Source organism: Aethalodelphis obliquidens, unplaced genomic scaffold (genome assembly GCF_003676395.1).
Source record: "Aethalodelphis obliquidens isolate GAN/ISIS:26980383/991018 unplaced genomic scaffold, ASM367639v1 scaffold48, whole genome shotgun sequence".
NCBI lineage: Eukaryota > Metazoa > Chordata > Mammalia > Artiodactyla > Delphinidae > Aethalodelphis > Aethalodelphis obliquidens.
Genome location: NW_020837992.1, coordinates 9,417,433 through 9,436,980, shown reverse-complemented (window position 1 = coordinate 9,436,980; position 19,548 = coordinate 9,417,433). Strand labels below are relative to the sequence as shown.

Genomic DNA, 19,548 nt, shown 5'->3' with positions numbered 1-19,548 from the left:
AGCCTGGAATCTGCATTTCCTAGCCCATCCTTTCAAATGGGCATTTTGCTCCTTTTTTCTTATTTTATATTTATATTTATATAGTTCTATTGACATTTCAGAAAATGCTGGCTGCCCAGTTATCTGTTCCACATTCCATAAAGTCCTTCAACAACGTACTCAATCAATGATTCAAATGCCTTATTGGTCGAGTAGAGAATATGAACTGTTTAAAAGCTGCTGGTATCACATTGCTCTAACTCATGAGAGTGTTATCAGGGAAGACCAGCAGCAGGGGCGAGCACTTTCCAGAGGGGAGAACCTGCAGCAGTTGGGGCTCAGCGCTCCTGCGCATGCCCCCCACGGTGATGGGAGAGAGGCGGTGCTGCCCCCCTTCCACACACGTGCCTTCCGGGCTCATCCCAGTCTCTAGGCTTGCTTCCTGCTGCCACCACATGACTAATTCAGTTGGTTTTCAGGTAATCAAATTATATGAAAGCCGGGGCCTTGGGTTGTACTGCGGAGACTTGAACGTAAGTACTAATTCAGGCGAGTTTAACCAAATTCTGCTTCTCCCACTACCCAGCTTTTAATTCCTTGTTGTCGTGGTGACCTGGCAACCATGTTCTGAGCTTTCCTGCAATTATCTGCACAACTTGGGTCAAAGATCCTTGATTTAACTAGATTCAGCATTCCAGAGCCAAAAATTACTTGTTCGAGGAAGTTTATAGGTATCGTTACTATACAGTTTTCTTGTGAGATAAACTAAGAGACAGGTAACTACCATATGACTTCTGGCTGACTGATTATAATTCTGAGCTCTATACAATCTCGCTTACTCTCACCCTGCGTTTCTGGTAGGAAAAAAACCAATAGCATGCTCCATTTTCCATTGATCATATCACAACTCCATTCTGAATAGCCATCGGGTGTCACAGTGTTACCCAACCAAAGCCATTACAGTTGATTGATGAGAAAAAGGCTAACTGAAAATTGTGAAAATGACAGGCGCAGTTTTCTCTCTCTCCCCGCTGCTCTGTTGCTGTGTTAGGCAGGCAGAGCTACATGCACTGCTATTAACGGAGCTTCAGGAATTCTATTTGCTTTATCACCAATTTTTTAAAACCTTAGCATTTTTAAACATTTATTTGAAGGAAGTATTTATGAATAATTGTTTAGAAGGAGTCAGCCCTGGTTACTTCCTGGAGATTCAAACTGACACGATTTTACATGGTATAAAAACTGATGATTTGGTCAAAGTAGCTAGCCAATAGTTCTGGTACATAATGTTGAACTCAGTATTACATCTTCTTTGTTAAATACCACAGGTAAAAGATAGTTCATTTTCTTCTTTATAATAATATGGTGGTGAGACCAATTAACTGAACAGTTGCCAAAAATCCATTTAGACCTTAAAATTAAGAAGCATTACACTGCAGCTATTACTTAAAACATTGTAAGTGTCTAACCTTGAGTTCCTCTTCTAAAAAAAAAATTTGTCCAAGATCATAAAGAAAAAGATGTAGAGTAAATAAGAAGTTAAAATTAACTTCCTTTGAATAATCTAAAGCTTGAAGTAAACCCCCTATTCCCCAATATCAGGTAGTACTAGGAAATGTACAGAGATATTGTTTTTATACAGGAGGGGTGAAATACAGTATCAATTCTTTCACCCTTATCAATTCTCTAGTTCTAACAGCTCAAGAATTTCTTCCCATGAGAGGAATTAATGTGTTATTCACTAAGGTGCCGAATAACAAGGACTGAATACTCTGCTATTACTCTGTCTCATTCTCACCACTAGAGACAAATCACATTCTGGCCTGATGAGAAGTATGGTTTCAGAATGGGTCTATTTCAACATGGAGTGACCTTAATGCAGAGGTGAAGGTGACTGGCCCATTTTTAGGGGGTTTGTGAGGACTCCAGGATACACCCTACCTAGGGATGGATCCCAAGGTTTCAGACCCTCAAACATGTATAAAGTAAGCCTTTACTCTTCTTTCCATCAGAAGGGTCTTGCCCTTCTGGACAAGGTTAAGACTTGACTTGAACCTCTTTTTGCTTAGCCTAATATACTCATGGCACAAGCTTCATCAGTATACAGGGGTGGAGTGCAGCAGGGAATTTTGCTCAGTGTAAATTTTCCGCTATTCTATGGCAAAATTGAAAAGATACTGGTTCTCTCAAAGAAGACGTAGAGTTAGTTATATAACATTAGGAACTAGAGGCAAAAGATTAAAAGTACTTGCTAATCATTCGAGGAAAACATTAAAACATTTACTATGTACATGGGAGCTACTGTTGAAGTTTTGCTTAAGGGTAAATCAAACAAAACAGTTCCTGTTTGAAACATAACGTTTAAATATTAACCACAAATATTTCATTCTTTTAAAATTATTTCTATAGCTCCCTGTTGCCTTTTTCTTCCTTCTCCTTTGGCGGGGGTGGGCGGGGGGAGACTGGACCAGGGATGTAGCCATATTTCCTGGTTATAACATTATTATTTCAAAATATACATCTATATTCAGTTGCTTTCTCTAGCAACTTCATTCACATGCCTAAAATGAGTTTCCTCACGCATGGTGAAGTTACCCAGGACCCAGAAATTCTCAGATCTAAATGATTCTTTCTTCTTTTAAACAGCTTTGTTTGTTAAAAATCTTGGCATTTAAATTTCATCCTACTCAAAAGTTGTCTTGGCTTTTTTCCTGCAAATGAAAACAGTTTCCATAAATTCCTCATTTCCGTATTATATACTTTATGTGCAAACTATAAATGAGTAAAAGGAGAATACTTAGAAAGTCCTCCAAGTGAAATCATTTTTTTAACCTTACTGATGTTAGACAGGAAATCAGTATTTATTTCTCGGCAGAAAAGTTCTTGCCCTTAATAAGATGGACTTGAATTTTGACATCTGTGATCTTCTTAATATTCAACAAATCTATTTCAGACAGATATATGATAAAGCAAATATTATAGGATGTTAATTGCAGAATCTAGGTGATGGGTAAATATGGGTGTACAATTCTTCCGACTTTTCTGTATGTTTGAAATTTTTCAAAATAAAATGTTAAGAAGAAAGTTCTTAAAAATCTATTTTACTACTGGTAAATTAAGGCCTAAAAAGTCTTAAATAACTTGCCCAATGTCATGCAATGAGTTAATGGCTGATGTTAGAAAAATATTGTTTTGGTAATTCTCAATTTCATCGTAACATTCTAAATCTTAAACCTACGATGCCCTCGTGGTATTTTTAAACCATCCATGGTCTGAGTCCTAGATCTGATTATCAAATACATAACTATCACACAGAGCACCATGCTTAAAAAGCAACTAATCGTGTGTAAAGCATGTGTATGAAGAAAGGCAGGGGAGACTACGCCCCAAAAATATATTCATGGATTATTTGATAAAGTCAGGCTAGAAGAGCAAAGAGTAGTAGTAAATAAATGTTATGCTCTAAAACTGAATTTTGCAGAGAGTTATCAGCATGATTTTTCTATGTTTCACTTTTCACCGTCAGCTGTGAGCTGTTTCCAAGTGTGAAATCGCCTAAGAGAGGAAGCAAAGCTGTCATTTGACATCTGGGAGCGTGGAGATTGGGCTGCGGTAAAAAGCACTTTGGACTTCTTCAATTTACACACATATTCACCTATAAATTCTCAAGTGTGAAAAGTATTCAATGAGAAATATCAATGTAAATTTCAAGCATTTATAAAGGCTCATAATCGGGTGGAAACTAAAGGTGAAGGACACACTCATAGGACACCATATCAACTTGTTAAGACTAGAATGGGAAACTTAAGTGATTATGTTAGCATAATAACTAACATATAAACAATTTTATTCACTTGTGTTAGATTGCATATTAAACTTTCAAATCCAGTCTTTTGTGTTTTATGTGCTTAATAAGTTCTATTTTCTAGCTGCTTTTTTATGATGAGAGACGAGACTGCTAAGAAAAAAATACTGGTAAAAGAAAAAATAAATACTTTCTTGACATTTTATTTTTCCTTTATACTAAAAATACTATAAAAAATTTATTCTATATTATGATAAGTTAATAGTTCCAATGATAAAGCACATTAAATCTTCTAAATACATGTGTGTTCGTGTGTATATACAAATTGAAATAAAATCAGAGTAACTTCAAGGAAGTCCTCTGGAGAAGAATAACCAATTAATTCCAGTTATTCTATAATTCTCCAGATTATTCTATAATCTCTCATAACAAAAAAATAGAAGAATCTGTCTAAACATCTCTCAATAAAATATCTAAAACTCTCCTCATGTGGAAACTAGACAGTGTTATATTTATATCGTCAGGCTATACAATCTATTCCCACTTTGGGGACTATTTCTTTGCTCTTTCTTTCCTGAACTCCGTTCTGTGTTTCTGTGGTATGAAAGGAACCCATTTACCATGAATGATGTTTATTTAAAATAAAACCTTTCGAGAGAATCATCCTAGATAATCTAAGGATACAAAGTGAACCTAAAAGGAACGGCTTCTACTTTGAAAACAGGGCTGGGTTTCATCAGTGAATTCGTATTCTCAAGACCCTCTTGATGGGTCTGCAGCTGCAGCCATTTATTTGCTGGCTTTTTCACAGATGTAGACAGAGAAAAAGCTCCATGGTTTTTGTCTTTTTGTTGTTGGATTTATTTTCCTTAATATAAAAAAGTGGCAACTTTTTTTAAAAAGTTCTTCATTTCACTGTAGAAACTTGTGAACATCGGACATCCCTGGTAGTATACATCGTTGAAATGACTATGACTTTTAAAATCTAAGATCGCAAAGTTGGCAGAAACTACACTTAAATAACAGAAGGTGATCATTTGCATTTCAAAATTTATCTGTCTTGCTTTTCCCCTCAATTAGACCAAAACATGTTGATTCACAGGTTTCTGTGTGTGTGTTTTCTTTTTTAAACTTATTTATAGAGCAGAATAATGGCCCCCCTGCTAGTTTGGCATTTGCTCAAGTTTCTGTCCATGTAAATCGAATCTGTTACTGGAAATTTTTCTCAAAATATAAAGGCACATCATCCACAAGATAAAAAGATACACTGCTGATATTATAAAGTACAGGGCAGGTGGATAATGTTTTTAGGACAAATGTGTGATAAGGATTCCCAGGAGGGAGGCGTGGTAGGGGTAGAGGTTGCATGCTGTTCAAACAGAAGTGAATCGTTCTCATCATAATCTTGTGACAACTTTACTTTCTAACCAAACATCAGCTGCTTAACATGCTTTAGAGTTACTTGGACAAAAATACTAAGGTTAGAGTTGGGAAACAGGAGGGCAAGGGGACGTAGGAGGAGAATTACTTCAACCCTTAGTATTGCAAAGGACAGATCAAAAGATGACTTAGTACTCTATGTCCCCGTGTGTTCATTGATTTGTGATTTTTAAGCATTGAAACATTAGCTTCTTATCATTGCTCCCACCCCTTTGAGAAGAGGAGCAAAGTCTACTTGTATTTCTATCAGTAGCACTGCTATTCAGTTTTAAAACAAACAGTAATTCACAAATTTTTGTTCCAATTCCCCTTGCATTATAAGCAATGGGTAGGAGTACACACACCTAACTGAGTTCTGCAACTCTAGGTTTAAGACCATCTAAATTAGAACACCAGCATCACTTTTCAATTAAGGTCATTACTGATTGAGTTTTATACTGTTGATAAAACAAATTAATAGACCCAAGGAATGGAGAGACTTCCCACATTGTTCAATGCATGCCATAATACTAGAACACTTTTGTAACTCACAAAGCTTGAAAGTACAATTCTTTTATGCAAATAGTTAAAACAAAGCCCTTCTTCAGACTACAGCTTTTTGCAAATGTTAGTGAAGGACAACCTGGACGAAGACAGCAAAAATCCATTAATGGTAGACTGCCACCTGCTGGTAAACTATGAGAATTGTGATTTCTGGGAAAAGGCTTAAAAATTAGAACTTGAAAACTGATCGCTATTAAATTCAGTACACAAAACTGTATTTCAGTACACAAAGTTGAAAGTATGTATTTGCTGATGTATGTAGTATGGTTTTATTCCACATATATTATAATTCTCAGGAGGTCACATGCTATGAAGGTTAAAGTGAACACGCCTACAGTTTGAAGAAAAATAATCTGCTAGAAAGCCGAAGTACAACCTTACAGATAGTTTTCAACAAGAAAGTAAGAAGAAAACTAGGAAAAAAAGAGTCAGTTATAAACATTAAACTGCCCCATAAACATATGGTTTTGATGTGAGGTTTATACTGCACTTGACTTCAGGATTTAACAGGTTTTACTTAAAAGAACTCCCAGATTTAATTTTGATCCTAAAACCCTGAAATTCATTACAATTAACATATATTTATTTATATACATTGGTACCTAAAATGTTACTTATAATCCAATTAGAAAGGGGAAGGGTCTGTTAAAAAATAAACCAGATAACCATAATAAAGTGATTTCACTATGAAATTTTTTTGTTATCCCATTAACTAAATCATACTAATAAGATTTCAAAAGCCAGCATAATATTATCTATTTGAGAAAGAAAAAAATGTAGGCATGCTCTATCACCCCTAGGAAGAAATAAAATCAAACAATCCTAATTTGGGGGACGAAAGAGGAAAGAAAAGAGTATAACAGTAAGAAGAAAATCTAAATCATTGTTTTCAGAAAATAGTTTTAGTATATTTGCTTTGCTGATTGAAAAACTGTGCTATTTCTCAATACAGAAATAATTCTTAACAATGAAAATGGTAACTAAAAACAATATAGCTCTTTGAATCCTAATTATAATCATTTCCCATTATGCAGGGAAACAATGTTAGCATCAATAATAATGCTGGTTTGCTAGTAAGCATTAAATACTGTATTAATCAACAACTAAGCGTATCATGTCAATACAATCAGTTTGAACCTCCTCTGAAAGCCAGAGGGTGACAAGTAAAGCAACTCTGGCCATTCAAAGAGGCTGAATGCTAGGCAAAAGGTGAACAAACTTTGGATTCAAACACAGCCCCATCTGCACTGATGACAGACAGAAACTAACTCAAATCCAATTCATATGCTTAAGAGACCTATAATTATCAGCAAAGGATCTAACACCCCCAGAAATAAATCTCTAATTTAAAAAAACAGACAATACAGTAAAAGTAAGAGAAACCTGTTGTGTCAAATATTTGGTTATTTCAAAACAAGAAGAATATGCTTCCTAAAATTTCTCAAATATGGAAAGAACTCTTTAAAATCTGCTCTAAAATGCCAGGATGGCACATCACTGAAATCACAACATTGCATTTTTTTTATTTCAAATTTTATCCATTTTTAGCCTTAGGAATTTTACTTTTTTAGTCATCTACCTCTCACATCTTAAAAATCATCCATTTACTGGGCTTCCCTAGTGGCACAGTGGTTAAGAATCCGCCTGCCAACACAGGGGACAGGGGTTCCAGCCCTGGTCTGGGAAGATCCCACATGCCGTGGAGCAACTAAGCCTCTGCGCCACAACTACTGAGGCTGTGTGCCACAATTACTGAAGCCCACCTGCCTAGTGCCCGTGCTCTGCAACAAGAGAAGCCACCACAATGAGAAGCCCATGCACCACAACGAAGAGTAGCCCCCACTCGCCGCAACTAGAGAAAGCTTGAGTGTGGCAACAAAGACCCAACTCAGACAAAAATTAAATAAATAAGTAAGTAAGTAAGTAGACTGTCCTCTGTGACTATGAATGGATAGACAAATGGATAAAGAAGATGTGGTACATACATACAATGGAATATTACTCAGCCATAAAAAGGAACGGAATTGGGTCATTTGTAGAGACGTGGATGGATCTAGAGACTGTCATACAGAGTGAAGTAAGTCAGAAAGAGAAAAACAAATATTGTATATTAACGCATATATGTGGAATCTAGAAAAATGGTACAGATGAACCGGTTTGCAGGGCAGAAATAGAGACACAGATGTAGAGAACAAATGTATGGACACCAAGGGGGGAAAGTGGCGGGGGTGGTGGTGTGATGAATTGGGAGACTGGGATTGACATGTATACACTAATATGTATAAAATGGATAACTAATAAGAACCTGCTGTATAAAAAAATAAATAAAATTCTAAAATTAAAAAAAAATCATCCAATTAAAGAGGATACTTAAAGGTCCTTTTAAACACTAAGAAGCTGACATTTCTATGAATTCATGGCCAGTTCTAAGAGAAGTATAAACCCATTTAACATCATATACTAACAAATATACATACACACATATACTATGGATTCTGTAATGATTTTTATCCCCCAAATTATCTTTTGTAAAGGGTTAAAGAGATAACCAAATCCAACATATTGTCAACTGCTAGTGAAAATACAACTTCAATAAAGAAATGAGAGCTGCCAAACTACTTTTCCAAGTGAAACATTTTAGGAGATTGCTCTAACCTGGGGCACAGTACATTCTCTCTATGGCATCACTGTCACAGGAATCTTCAACCTCACTCCACCTGCTAAAATACGTTAGCTGAATGTGTCCTAAAAACAAAACGACAGGAGAAATCAAAACATTTTTCTCTTCCATTTTCTGCAGAAGTGAACTGTAATTACTCCTTTTGTAGCTAAAAACAGTATCATTAAGAATAATGGCATCATTAAGTACTAGAAGCTATTACTGGGGGTGAATTTGCTGCACTGATAATGAAGCTCTAGACAGGAAATGAAGATACTAATTACAAGATAAAACGCCTACTCAGTTAATTGGAAGCAACAGCGAATAAAAAGAAATGCATTTGCAAAAGTTCCTGACCTCTATCATTCAATAAGATGTTGTTTGGGTTCAAATCGCGGCACACAATTCCCTCTCTATGTAAAGCATCAAGGGCTACCACCATTTCAGCTGCCCATCTTTGAATACAGCCCTCTGGGATGTAAAACCTGGAGTTTAATGCTAATTTTTTATCAAGGTCCTCAAAAATCTGGTGTATTTCCTTGTCTCCTTCTAGTGCTAACCCACTCTCTGCCTTAGTCTCAGAGTCTCTCTGAAATACAGTCGGCTCCTCTTTAGCCAAATCATCAGTTTGATCTGTAAACAGCAATACTTCTTCAGTTTTTAAAGTGTCTATATTTACGTTATATTCATTAGCACCTGAGAGTGGGTCAGAAATATGGAATAAGCTTTCTTTTGCGTTGTTTGCTGTTACTGCCGATGCAACCAAGCTAAGTCCTTGAAACTTAGGATCCGAACTGTGTAACAAAGACATGTCTCCCGCATTACTATGATCATCAGCTGCTACAAATAACATCCCAAGATCTCCCTGTGCGTAGTGTTTCTCTGTGATACTACGGGATTTAGGCCCACAGGGATCACTCAGTTCCTCTGTGCCTTTTTCTTCACGTGCTTGGCACTGTTCAGTACTAAGCCTGAGGCATAAAACATCAGGGGTTTCCAACAGTTTACTTTCTATTATGCCTATATTAGTCTGTGTGAACTTAGTAGGTCCCATTGCTGCACCATCTTTCATTGGCTCCAATTCACCAGGCAGATTTACAAGAAGATCAGGCCTTCCTTCATCAGTACCACTGACATCATCAAAAGCAGCATCTTTAAAAGAAATAACCGGGACTGAGTCATCTGAGCCCCTGCTAATGGTGTCATGAGCTATAAACTCTACCTTGCTTTCACTAGTACTAAAACTTCTGGAAGTGCTGTCTCCATCAGAAAGAGTGAAGAATGGTTTCAAAGGCTCTGACTTTAGACTATACAATTTTTCTCCAAAATCAAGTCCTAAGAGTTCACTAGTGCTATCCTTACTATCTATTCTAAAGAATTCCATGGGGCTGTTTTTAGATCTACTGAGGGAATCTGATGTTCTTGGAGAACTAACTGCTTCCAGGCCATCATCTCCAGGAAAGAACTTCAGCTCATGGGCTGTCAGCTGTGCGCTGGGGCTGTCACTGTCAGCAGCAAGGTGTGCTGGGAAGTTTTCTATAGCTTTGGTATCAACATCATTCCTTTCAGTCTTTATGAAAAGCTCCTCATTCAAAGACCCTGGTTCAATCTTTTCTTGCCCATATTCATTGCATAATGTTAAATAACTAGTAGTACATTCTTCTTCTGAACTTGAGCCAGAATCTGGCCATTTTGGAGAGCTGTCTTGCCCATCATCATCTTGGGTGCTATCATCTTGAGAGCTTGGAGTAAGACTAGTCTTCAAAGGCAGAATTTTAAGCATGGCTCCACCATCACTTTCTCTGGATTCAAAGCTGCTGCTGTCCTGAGGACTAGATGTTGGCTGTTGCAGTTGAACTTTAGCAAGTGAAGATTTTTTCACTGCTTCGATGTCAAAGCTTTCTTCAGGACTTCTGTTTAGAAACTTACTGATATATGACCAGAGTTTGCCACCTGTGAATAAGCATAACCAAAAAAAAAAATTAAGAACACCAAATTAATGGTTACTTATTGAAGCCATTAAAAAAACAAAAAGTATTCTAATAATCAATCAAAAGCAAGTCAATGGTACCCATTAATGTCAAGTATGCTGTAAGAAGCAATTTAATAAAGTGCCTTCTTGAAGAATAGTCGAGCTTGGATTTGGGATTCACGACAACAAAGAGTCTAAATAAAATTTTTGCAATGAAAAGAAAACTAAATAACTAACTAAAATGCTTTCTTATTATTGCTGACTGGTGAGTACAGTTTCAAGCATATCTCCTAATATCAATTATTTTTTAAATGACAACCTATTTCTTCCTTTGAAGAGAAATTGGTTATAACAAATACTAATATGAAATTTCACAGCTAAAATTCTACTTTAATGTTAAACATAATTTACTCTAGAAACATCTATGTTCTGCTCTGTTTATTAATAATTTTTTCAAGCATGGCCACCAAAGCTCTATTGACTAGAAACAGTATTACAAAAAAAATAGTTAAATTTGATTCAGAAATCTTAAAAACAGTAATTGTGGGAGCATACTTTGTAAAGATATAACTATTGCTCCCAAAAATAGGAACTAATACATCAAAAATGAAACCCTGTACTAACAAGGAGGAAACAATTATTTTCAGCACTTTTTTTTTTTTTTTGCGGTACGCGGGCCTCTCACTGTTGTGGCCCCTCCCATTGCGGAGCACAGGCTCCGGACGCGCAGGCTCAGTGGCCATGGCTCACAGGCCCAGCCGCTCCGCGGTATGTGGGATCTTCCTGGACCGGGGCACGAACCCGCGTCCCCTGCATCGGCAGGCGGATTCTCAACCACTGCACCACCAGGGAAGCCCTCAGCACATTTTTCAATGTCATCATTAAACATCATATACCAAGGGGAACTAAATCTTAGGGGAAATAATCACTGACAGTCAATTATATGTGTAAAAAGGTCAATGGAAGCATCCAAAATATCTTTCTCTCCTTGGCATTTCATTTCATTTCGAGAAACTCAATAAATACATAAAGCACCCAATACTGTGCCCAGCAAAGAGTAATGCTATAAAGGGGAACTGCCATAATATTAATCCTAGGATACTCAGACATCTTCTTCTACCAGTGATCCAGTTAACAATCTTATCCAATTTTGATAATAATTAGTGGTATAGAACACTGTGGTGTTTAACTTCCCTCTTGCTTCTTCTTAACTAACTTTCTGTCATCACTAGGTTATACTCGGTGTCTCATATTTCTCCATATTCAAACTAAAGTTTAAAGATTCATATATGGCTTTGAAATTCACTCACTCACACACACAAAAAGCTATGCATCGATTCCATCTTTTTTGATTCTTTTGACAACAATAACCACATTCCTCTTATCACAAATACCTCCATTGTGGCATACTAACAGTAATGCGTGCCCTGAAGCTGGGGTTCTTGTATGCAGTCCAAATAAAATGATGTATATTGTTCAATGGTCCTACTGTGAGGACAGGACTAAGTCTTTTTCATCTTTATATATCTACTGCCTATACAGTGTGCAGGACATGATAGGCATTCACTCAATGCTTGTTAACTCAAATCATAGCTTATCAGAATGGGATATGCCATCACAAAGGAGACACTATCTATAGCTGTAAAGTTCCAGTGATCAGCAAGGAACAGTACCTAGTAGAGTTCTAAGAAAAGTTGCATTCATTCTTAGGCTAATTCAACCTGGATGAGCTGCTCAAATCTAAAATTGAATGTGCTTAAATTCTTTATTTTTGCTCTGCAAATCACTTCTTCTTTCTGACTTCAGAGCTACTGAGGCACAAAAACTTGGACTATTTTCTCTCCTTTGTTCTTCCTATATCTGACAAGTTTCCAAGCCCTATAAGATCTCCCCATGTTTCCCACAGTCTTCCTCTTCTTTTAACTCCTTTGACCACTCTGTGTTTCTTGGAATAATGTTATAGCTACAACTAGACCACTACTTTCAGTCCTTCCTGTATCACTCTATCATACTAACTGCTGCCCAAGCAATCTTCCATTTTAGCACAGATCTTATCATGTCATTTCTCCAAGAACCCAAACCTACCCCCACCCCGCCCACCTACTGAATGTTGTACCAACTCCATATAGGCATTTGGACCCTTAGTAATACAGTATCAACCCATAATCTGTTCCTCTCCCTCAACTCATCACACATTTCACCTGAATAGAATTTCTCCACATATAACCCATGCTGGGCTTTTGCTCAAACTATACCTACCACTTAGTTTCCCCAATATCTGCTTGTCAAAATCCTACCTATTCTTGAAGGTGCTTCAGAATTTGTTTTCTTTCATCAGTTTTTTTTACATACCCTCACGTATACAACTCCTACCTTTTCAGAATCCTCTGTATCACTTCATCCCTCTTATGACATTTACAACATTCTATTTCATACTAATATTACTTTTATGCGTTCATTAGCTCTTTTACCATACTGCAGGGTTTTCACAACTGCAAGGAGAGGATTCTGTCTAGCATGTAAAATAATAGGAATTAAATATTTATTAAATTGAGTTATAAAAAGATGACATCTTTACAAATTTTTTGAAAACCTTAGGAAAAGTTTATGCAAATTAAAAATGTCATTATTTTTGGTCATGCTTTCTTCTTATTCTAAAACAGATACATGGTTTTATTATTTTCAAAAAATTTAATATAGAAAAGGACACAGAACAGCAAAGAATTCAGAATATATAAATCACCCATAAACACTATTAACCATTAGTACATTTATCTTTTGACTTTTCACAACTAACATCTTATCATAAACATTTTCTAATTTCATGAGAATATGAACTTGAAAGGCTATATAGCATATCCATGAGATACATAGATATGGTGTGTTTAAATGTTCCTCTATTGTGGAACATCTAAGTTGCTTCTAGTCTTTTACTATTAGAATTAAAATAATGTCTACTTTAGCTTACAAATACTTAACACCTCTGATTATTTCATCAGGACACAACACCAGAAATGAAAGTGCTAGGTCAGGAAGTATGAATATCTTTAATGCTTCTGATATGTGTCACTAAATTGCTTTACAGAAAAGCTGTACCAGAATCCACTCCTACAAACAACGTGTATTAGTGCCATCTTCATAGCATCTTACCTATATTGGATATTAGCAAGTTTACCAATTTGATTAATCAAACATGGCATCTTACTTAATTCCATTCTTTTCATTACTAGATTAAAATTTTTTAATGTAATTGTTGGCATTTTCTTTATGGAAATTTATTACTAGCCTAAAAAAGTACTCTAATGTGAAGTATAAAAACTGTGCATTTTCAAGAGAGAAAAAGAACTGTTTTAGTTCTTTCCATTCCTTTTTGGGGGCCAAGTTAGATTTAATGCTCAATGTGGAGCTATAGAAACAAAAATTTGGTCCTATGACATACTTTTATCAATTACAAAATCATGAAAACCACATAACTTACAAAAATACATAATTCCCATGAAGTTCCTTTCCACAGAAGCTGAGTTCTACTTTCTACAGAGTTAAGATCAGGCCTACTACACAAACTTACGCAAATGTCAACATTATTATTGTAACATTAATAATATTAACCTAAAAAAAATCCTGTTATTGCTAAATCACAAAATATAAATAGAAAATATCTAAAATATTTATAATTTTTAATACTTTAAGAATATAAATGACACTTTTCTAAGCCCTGTTGAAGCACATAAAATTGCATATATTAGCTACTTTAAGCTATGAAAATAGCAACCCATAAGGTTTAATAAAAACTCTTTTTGTCTCTCTTTAGATTTTCATCTATTGGTTTTCTGCAGGATTACAAAGAAAATCTTTTCAATTGACTTGACCCGAAGTGGAATTTAAATTTAATACATATGATAAAATATTGATGGACCCATGATCAAAAATCATCTTTTGACCCAGCAATTCTACTTCAAGAAATTTGTCTCACAAATAATTCTCAAAACAAAACAAAATTTTAAAAAAATGCACATATACAGGGACAAGTACTGGAAACAATTTAAACAACAGTAGACAGAGGACTACTTAAATCAATTATGGTAAATCTGCACAACCAAATACCTTGTATGTATTAAAAATAAACAAACAGCAATATTTGTAAACACTTAGTGTTTACCATGTACTAGGCACTATTATAAGTGCTTTACATATACCAACTATTTAATCCCCACATCTACCCTATGTAATTATTACAGTTAATTACATAATTATTATGTAATTCTTATTATCTCTGTTTTACAAATAAGGAAACAGAGGTATAGAAAGGCTAAATAATTTGCCCAAGGTCACACAACTAGTAAATTGTGAGCCAGCCTTCAAGCTAACATAGTCTGGCTCTAAGATCCTTCTTTTCGGTTTTTTTTCCCCCCTTAATTTTTATTTAATTATTTATTTATTTTGGGCTGTGTTGGGTCTTCGGTGTTGCTGTGCGTGGGCTTCCTCTAGCTGTGGCGAGCGTGGGCTACTCTTCGTTGCGGTGCGCGGGCTTCTCATTGTGGTGGCTTCTCTTGTTGCGGAGCACGGGCTCTAGGCATGCGGGCTTCAGTAGTTGTGGCTCACAGGTTTAGTTACTCCGTGGCATGTGGGATCTTCCCGGACCAGGGCTCGAACCCATATCCCCTGCATTGGCAGGCGGATTCTTAACCACTGTGCTACCAGGGAAGCCCTAAGATCCTTCTTTTTAATCAACGTACTATACCGCCTCTCTCAGTGGACACCTATATGTACTGATAAGTAAAGATGTCCGAAGTACAGTGTTAGGGTGGGGGGAAAGGCAAGCTACAGACAATATGTAAAATGCATTTATGTTTTTAAAAAACAGGGACTTTCCTGGTGGCACAGTGGATAGGACTCTGTGCTCCCAATGCAGGGGGCGCGGGTTCGATCCCTGGTCAGGGAACTATTTCCCACGTGCATGCCGCACCTGAGGGTTCATGTGCCACAACTAAGGAGTCCACGCAACGCAACTAAGGAGCTCGCAAACTGCAACTAAGGAGCCCTGGAGCTGCTATTAAGGAGCCCGTGTGCTGCAACTAAGACCTCACACAACCAAATAAATATAAATATTTTTTTTAAAAATCAGACAGGTAGGGGGGAGAAGTATATGTTTATATACACAGGAAATTTCTGGAAACGTTCACCCTATTTCTAGAGAATAGAAATGGGCATTAAAATGAAGAATGAGGAAGAATTTTTATTTCTACTTTATATACTTCCATCTGGTATGAATTTCTTTCTATATTAGTTTTATAATGATTTTTTAAAACTAGTTAATAAAAAGAGAATCATTTCATCCCTTTGGTCCCCTCTTAACTTGAGGAGAAACTCTTTCCCATCCCCCACCTATTTGTACAGAAGCTTTTCCAATCACTTTCTTGTAACCTAGTCATTCATCTTTTCTTAGTCAGTATTGAGCAATTATACACTGAGCACCTTCTATATACAAAGCATTCCTATAAATGCTGGGATACATATATATATATATCTGGGATACATATATATATATATATATATATATATATATATATAATGAATCATAATCCCTAATCTTAGGAACTTAAAGTTTTAATAACACATATAGCCTTGACTGAATACATTTGTTTCTCCCACATTTTCTTCTTCAAACAGAGTTAAAATAAGAAATCCATTAATAGGAACAATAAACATTTTAAATCTCTCTCCTAAAATCCTGTCTGGCATATCCAACTGCCTACTCAACACCACCTGGAAATTTAATAAGCATCTCAAACTCACATGTCCAACACTGAATCTCTGGTTTTTCCCTCTAAATCTACTCCTCCCACAGCTTTCCTCATCTTAGTAAATGGAAACCATTCTTTCAGTTATTTAAGCCCCAAACCATGGAGTCATACAAGGCAGAGTCACGTCAATTTTACCTTCAGAATGTGTTCAGAATCTAATAAGCATTTCTCACTACCTCCACCACTAATGCTTTGTGGAAGCCAGCGTCGATTGCACCTGGAGTGCTGCAACAACCTCCAAACTGGTCTCCCTGCTTTTTTCTTTTTTTTCTTTTTTTTGCGGTACGCGGGCCTCTCACTGCTGTGGCCTCTCCCGTTGCGGAGCACAGGCTCCGGACGCGCAGGCTCAGCAGCCATGGCTCATGGGCCCAGCTGCTCCGCGGGCATGTGGGATCCTCCCGGACCGGGGCACGAACCCGCGTCCACTGCATCGGCAGGCGGACTCTCAACCACTGCACCACCAGGGAAGCCCTGGTCTCCCCGCTTTTGAGTTTGCCCTCCTAGATTCTATTTTCCACCAAGCAACCAGAGTAATCCCTACCTTGTCACTGCTCTGCTCAATATCCCCCAGGTCTTCCTATCCATTCAGAATAAAAACTATGTTCTTAAAGTGGCCTAGAAGACCACGCCGGATCTGCCCACCTGCCTCCCCACTTCTCTGATACCATTTCCTTCCACTCTTCCCATTCTGCTCCAGCCACACTTGACCTTGCTGTTTCTTGTACAGCAAATACACTCTTGCCTCCAGGCCTATGTACTTGTTCCCTCTTGCCAAGATACTCTTCCCTCCCATGTCCACATCTGCTCCCTCTCTCATTTCCCTCGGGTCATTGGCCAAATGTCTCCTTCTTAATAAGGTGACCACTCTCTATAAAATAACAACCCCCAACTCACCCTTCTGGCATTCCCTCATATATTTACTTATGTATTTGCTTAGTGTCTGTTCTGCCTCTATACTGCAAGCTCCACGTGGGCAGAGTCTTTATTTTGCTCACTGCCATGTTAGAGCTAAGCCTGTATCCCAGAGAGCACTCCATATATTTCTAAATGAATTAATTTAAAATGTTATGAAAATTAGTCCAAGAGACTCATGTGAATCATGAATAGTTCTGTTAAGCAAAGGGGAGTTAAAGCCCAAATCATAAATGTTCAAGGATTCATATTATGGAGAAAACAATTCTTCAGTGTTTACTTTTTCAGTAATAGCTATTCACGTATATGAAAGTGATGTTTTTATGATATATGCACAACCTCCTAATTCACAGAGGTAACAAAGAAAGTACCACTGACATGTAAAAAGATAACACACTGTCTATCAGCCAGTTCACTTGACTGCTCAATGCCAAATCCAGGAAATTATCCTAGATTCTTCTCTCCCTGACCTCAAATCCATCACAGGTCCCACTGACTACCCTCAGAGCAACTCCACAAGTATCCCAGAAGGCCATGCCATCATCATCTCTTGCCCAGACTACTTTATTACACTTCATTGCTTCTCCTCTTGCCTTTCTATAATCCATTCCACATACAACAGAGTGATTTTCTCAAATGTAGATCAGACATTGTCACTGCTTAAAATGTCCAATGGTCTCCCAATGCACCTGAATGAAAGCCAAAGCCCTTACCATGCTCCTGCCTGCTTCTCCAACAGCTTCATATACCACCACTGCCTTCACCTACCAGACTCCAACTGAATCGTCTCCTTTCTTGTTCATCAAACATTGCAAGTTTCTTTTTGCCTATTTCTTACACTGATCCCTATACCTAAATGGGTTTCCCCCTTACATCCAAACGGTTATTTCTTTTGTCATTCAGAACTCCTCTTAAATGTCACGTTCTTAGAGCGGGCTTCCTTGACTAACTAGTCTAAAGTAGTCCCCCAGTCATTCTCGATTAGAGCTCTCTGTATTAAAGATGAGTATGGTCCCTATTATTAGCCAATATTATCATGCTTTTGTTTTTCTGACTCTCCACAAGAAGAATGTAAGTTTCAAAAAGTCAGACTCTTTTCCTGCTTTGTTCACCTAAAAGAAAGCTTAATAGATAGTACATGCTCAATAAATTTGCTGAATAATAAATGAATCCAGAGTCCCTATTTACACCATAATCCAATATATTTGTATTATAAAATCTTCTTAAAATTAAACAATAAACACCTGAAATGAGTAGTCAAAAGAGATTCCTGCCCACCCCCCAAGTTTAAATAATCCAGGACAAATTCTATGGTCACGTAACCATTCAAAGTCAGGTACGGTCCACAATAAAGGAAAGAGACTTGGTAAAGATAATCTAAAACAGTGGAAAATTTGAAAGCCACATGTCTATGGCTTTAAAGCGTATTATAAACATTCTCTATAGTAACAAAGTAAAATCAGTTGAAATATCAGCTTTGGGAAGTATAAGAGAAGGTGAGAAGATGGCACGAGAAAAAATGAAGTACTGTATTTGGAGAAGGAAAAGGAAAAACAGGAAGAGGAAGCTGCAAATAGCAGAGGTACACGAGGATTAAAAATCTGCCACAGATAATCTCCAACATGAGTAATCCACACTGGGTAATAGAATATTGACTATAATTACATTCATCCTACTGACCTTGTTCTAAATTATTATGGATTATTACTACGCAAGTTATTTTGTTCCACACCAGAGGTGGCTGTATTTCGCTATCAGATGACATGACCTCTAATTCAATAATGTCTGTAATGCACTGGTATCCTCGGATAAAAGCTGTCTATAATATCTGAACAAAGGTGAATTAGTTATCCAATTCACACACGCAATTAACTCTCTTAATACCTGAGAGACCATGGAGCCCCTTCTGAATTTCCTATCAAATACTACATATGGAGGTCTTCCCTCCATCTGTAGTTATCTTGTGCTGTACTTCATAATAAACAATATTAATAGTTTATTGCCCCCGCCAAAAATCCTACATTCGTTATCATACGAGACCTCATTCCACAAAGCAATGACTCATTTTCCTGGGAAAATGCATTCAATTCAAATGCTATGCCTATTACTAAAGCACAGTAGTTCTTTATTCTCAGTAATGTTAAAATTCAAGAAATATGGAAAATAATTTTAATTCTATTATTTCAAGAACACCTCTCAAAAGCCAAAAGGCAATATTTATTTTGTGGATTAATATTTATATGCTGTGTTCATTCTACATAAAAGACTATTTATTTAAATTTAGGTGTTAAAGGGCAAAAATAAACCAAAATATAGTATTTTTTTGCCACCTTTTCCCTTTACTAAGAGCTGAAATTTCATAGTTTGAAGGCAGAGCATTGTACCTTTGCTTTGTACCCATATGTGATGCCAATGGCTGTATTCGTAAAAACCC

At 36.8% G+C, this 19,548-nt stretch overlaps 1 protein-coding gene across 9 annotated transcripts in view; it reads right to left on the bottom strand.

Moving 5' to 3' along the window:
* The window catches only part of RPS6KC1 (ribosomal protein S6 kinase C1), a 218,314-nt gene that overhangs the window by 26,857 nt on the left and 171,909 nt on the right, over positions 1-19,548 (bottom strand). For 7 of the 9 annotated variants that reach the window (XM_027082964.1, XM_027082965.1, XM_027082958.1 and 4 more), the window contains 2 exons: positions 8,784-10,379; positions 8,423-8,512 (listed from right to left, as the gene is read on the bottom strand). In XM_027082964.1, the coding sequence (XP_026938765.1) occupies positions 8,423-8,512; positions 8,784-10,379 (1,686 nt within the window). The remainder of the gene's footprint in view (positions 1-8,422; positions 8,513-8,783; positions 10,380-19,548) is intronic. The other 2 variants (XM_027082961.1, XM_027082967.1) reach the window with 2 other exon arrangements.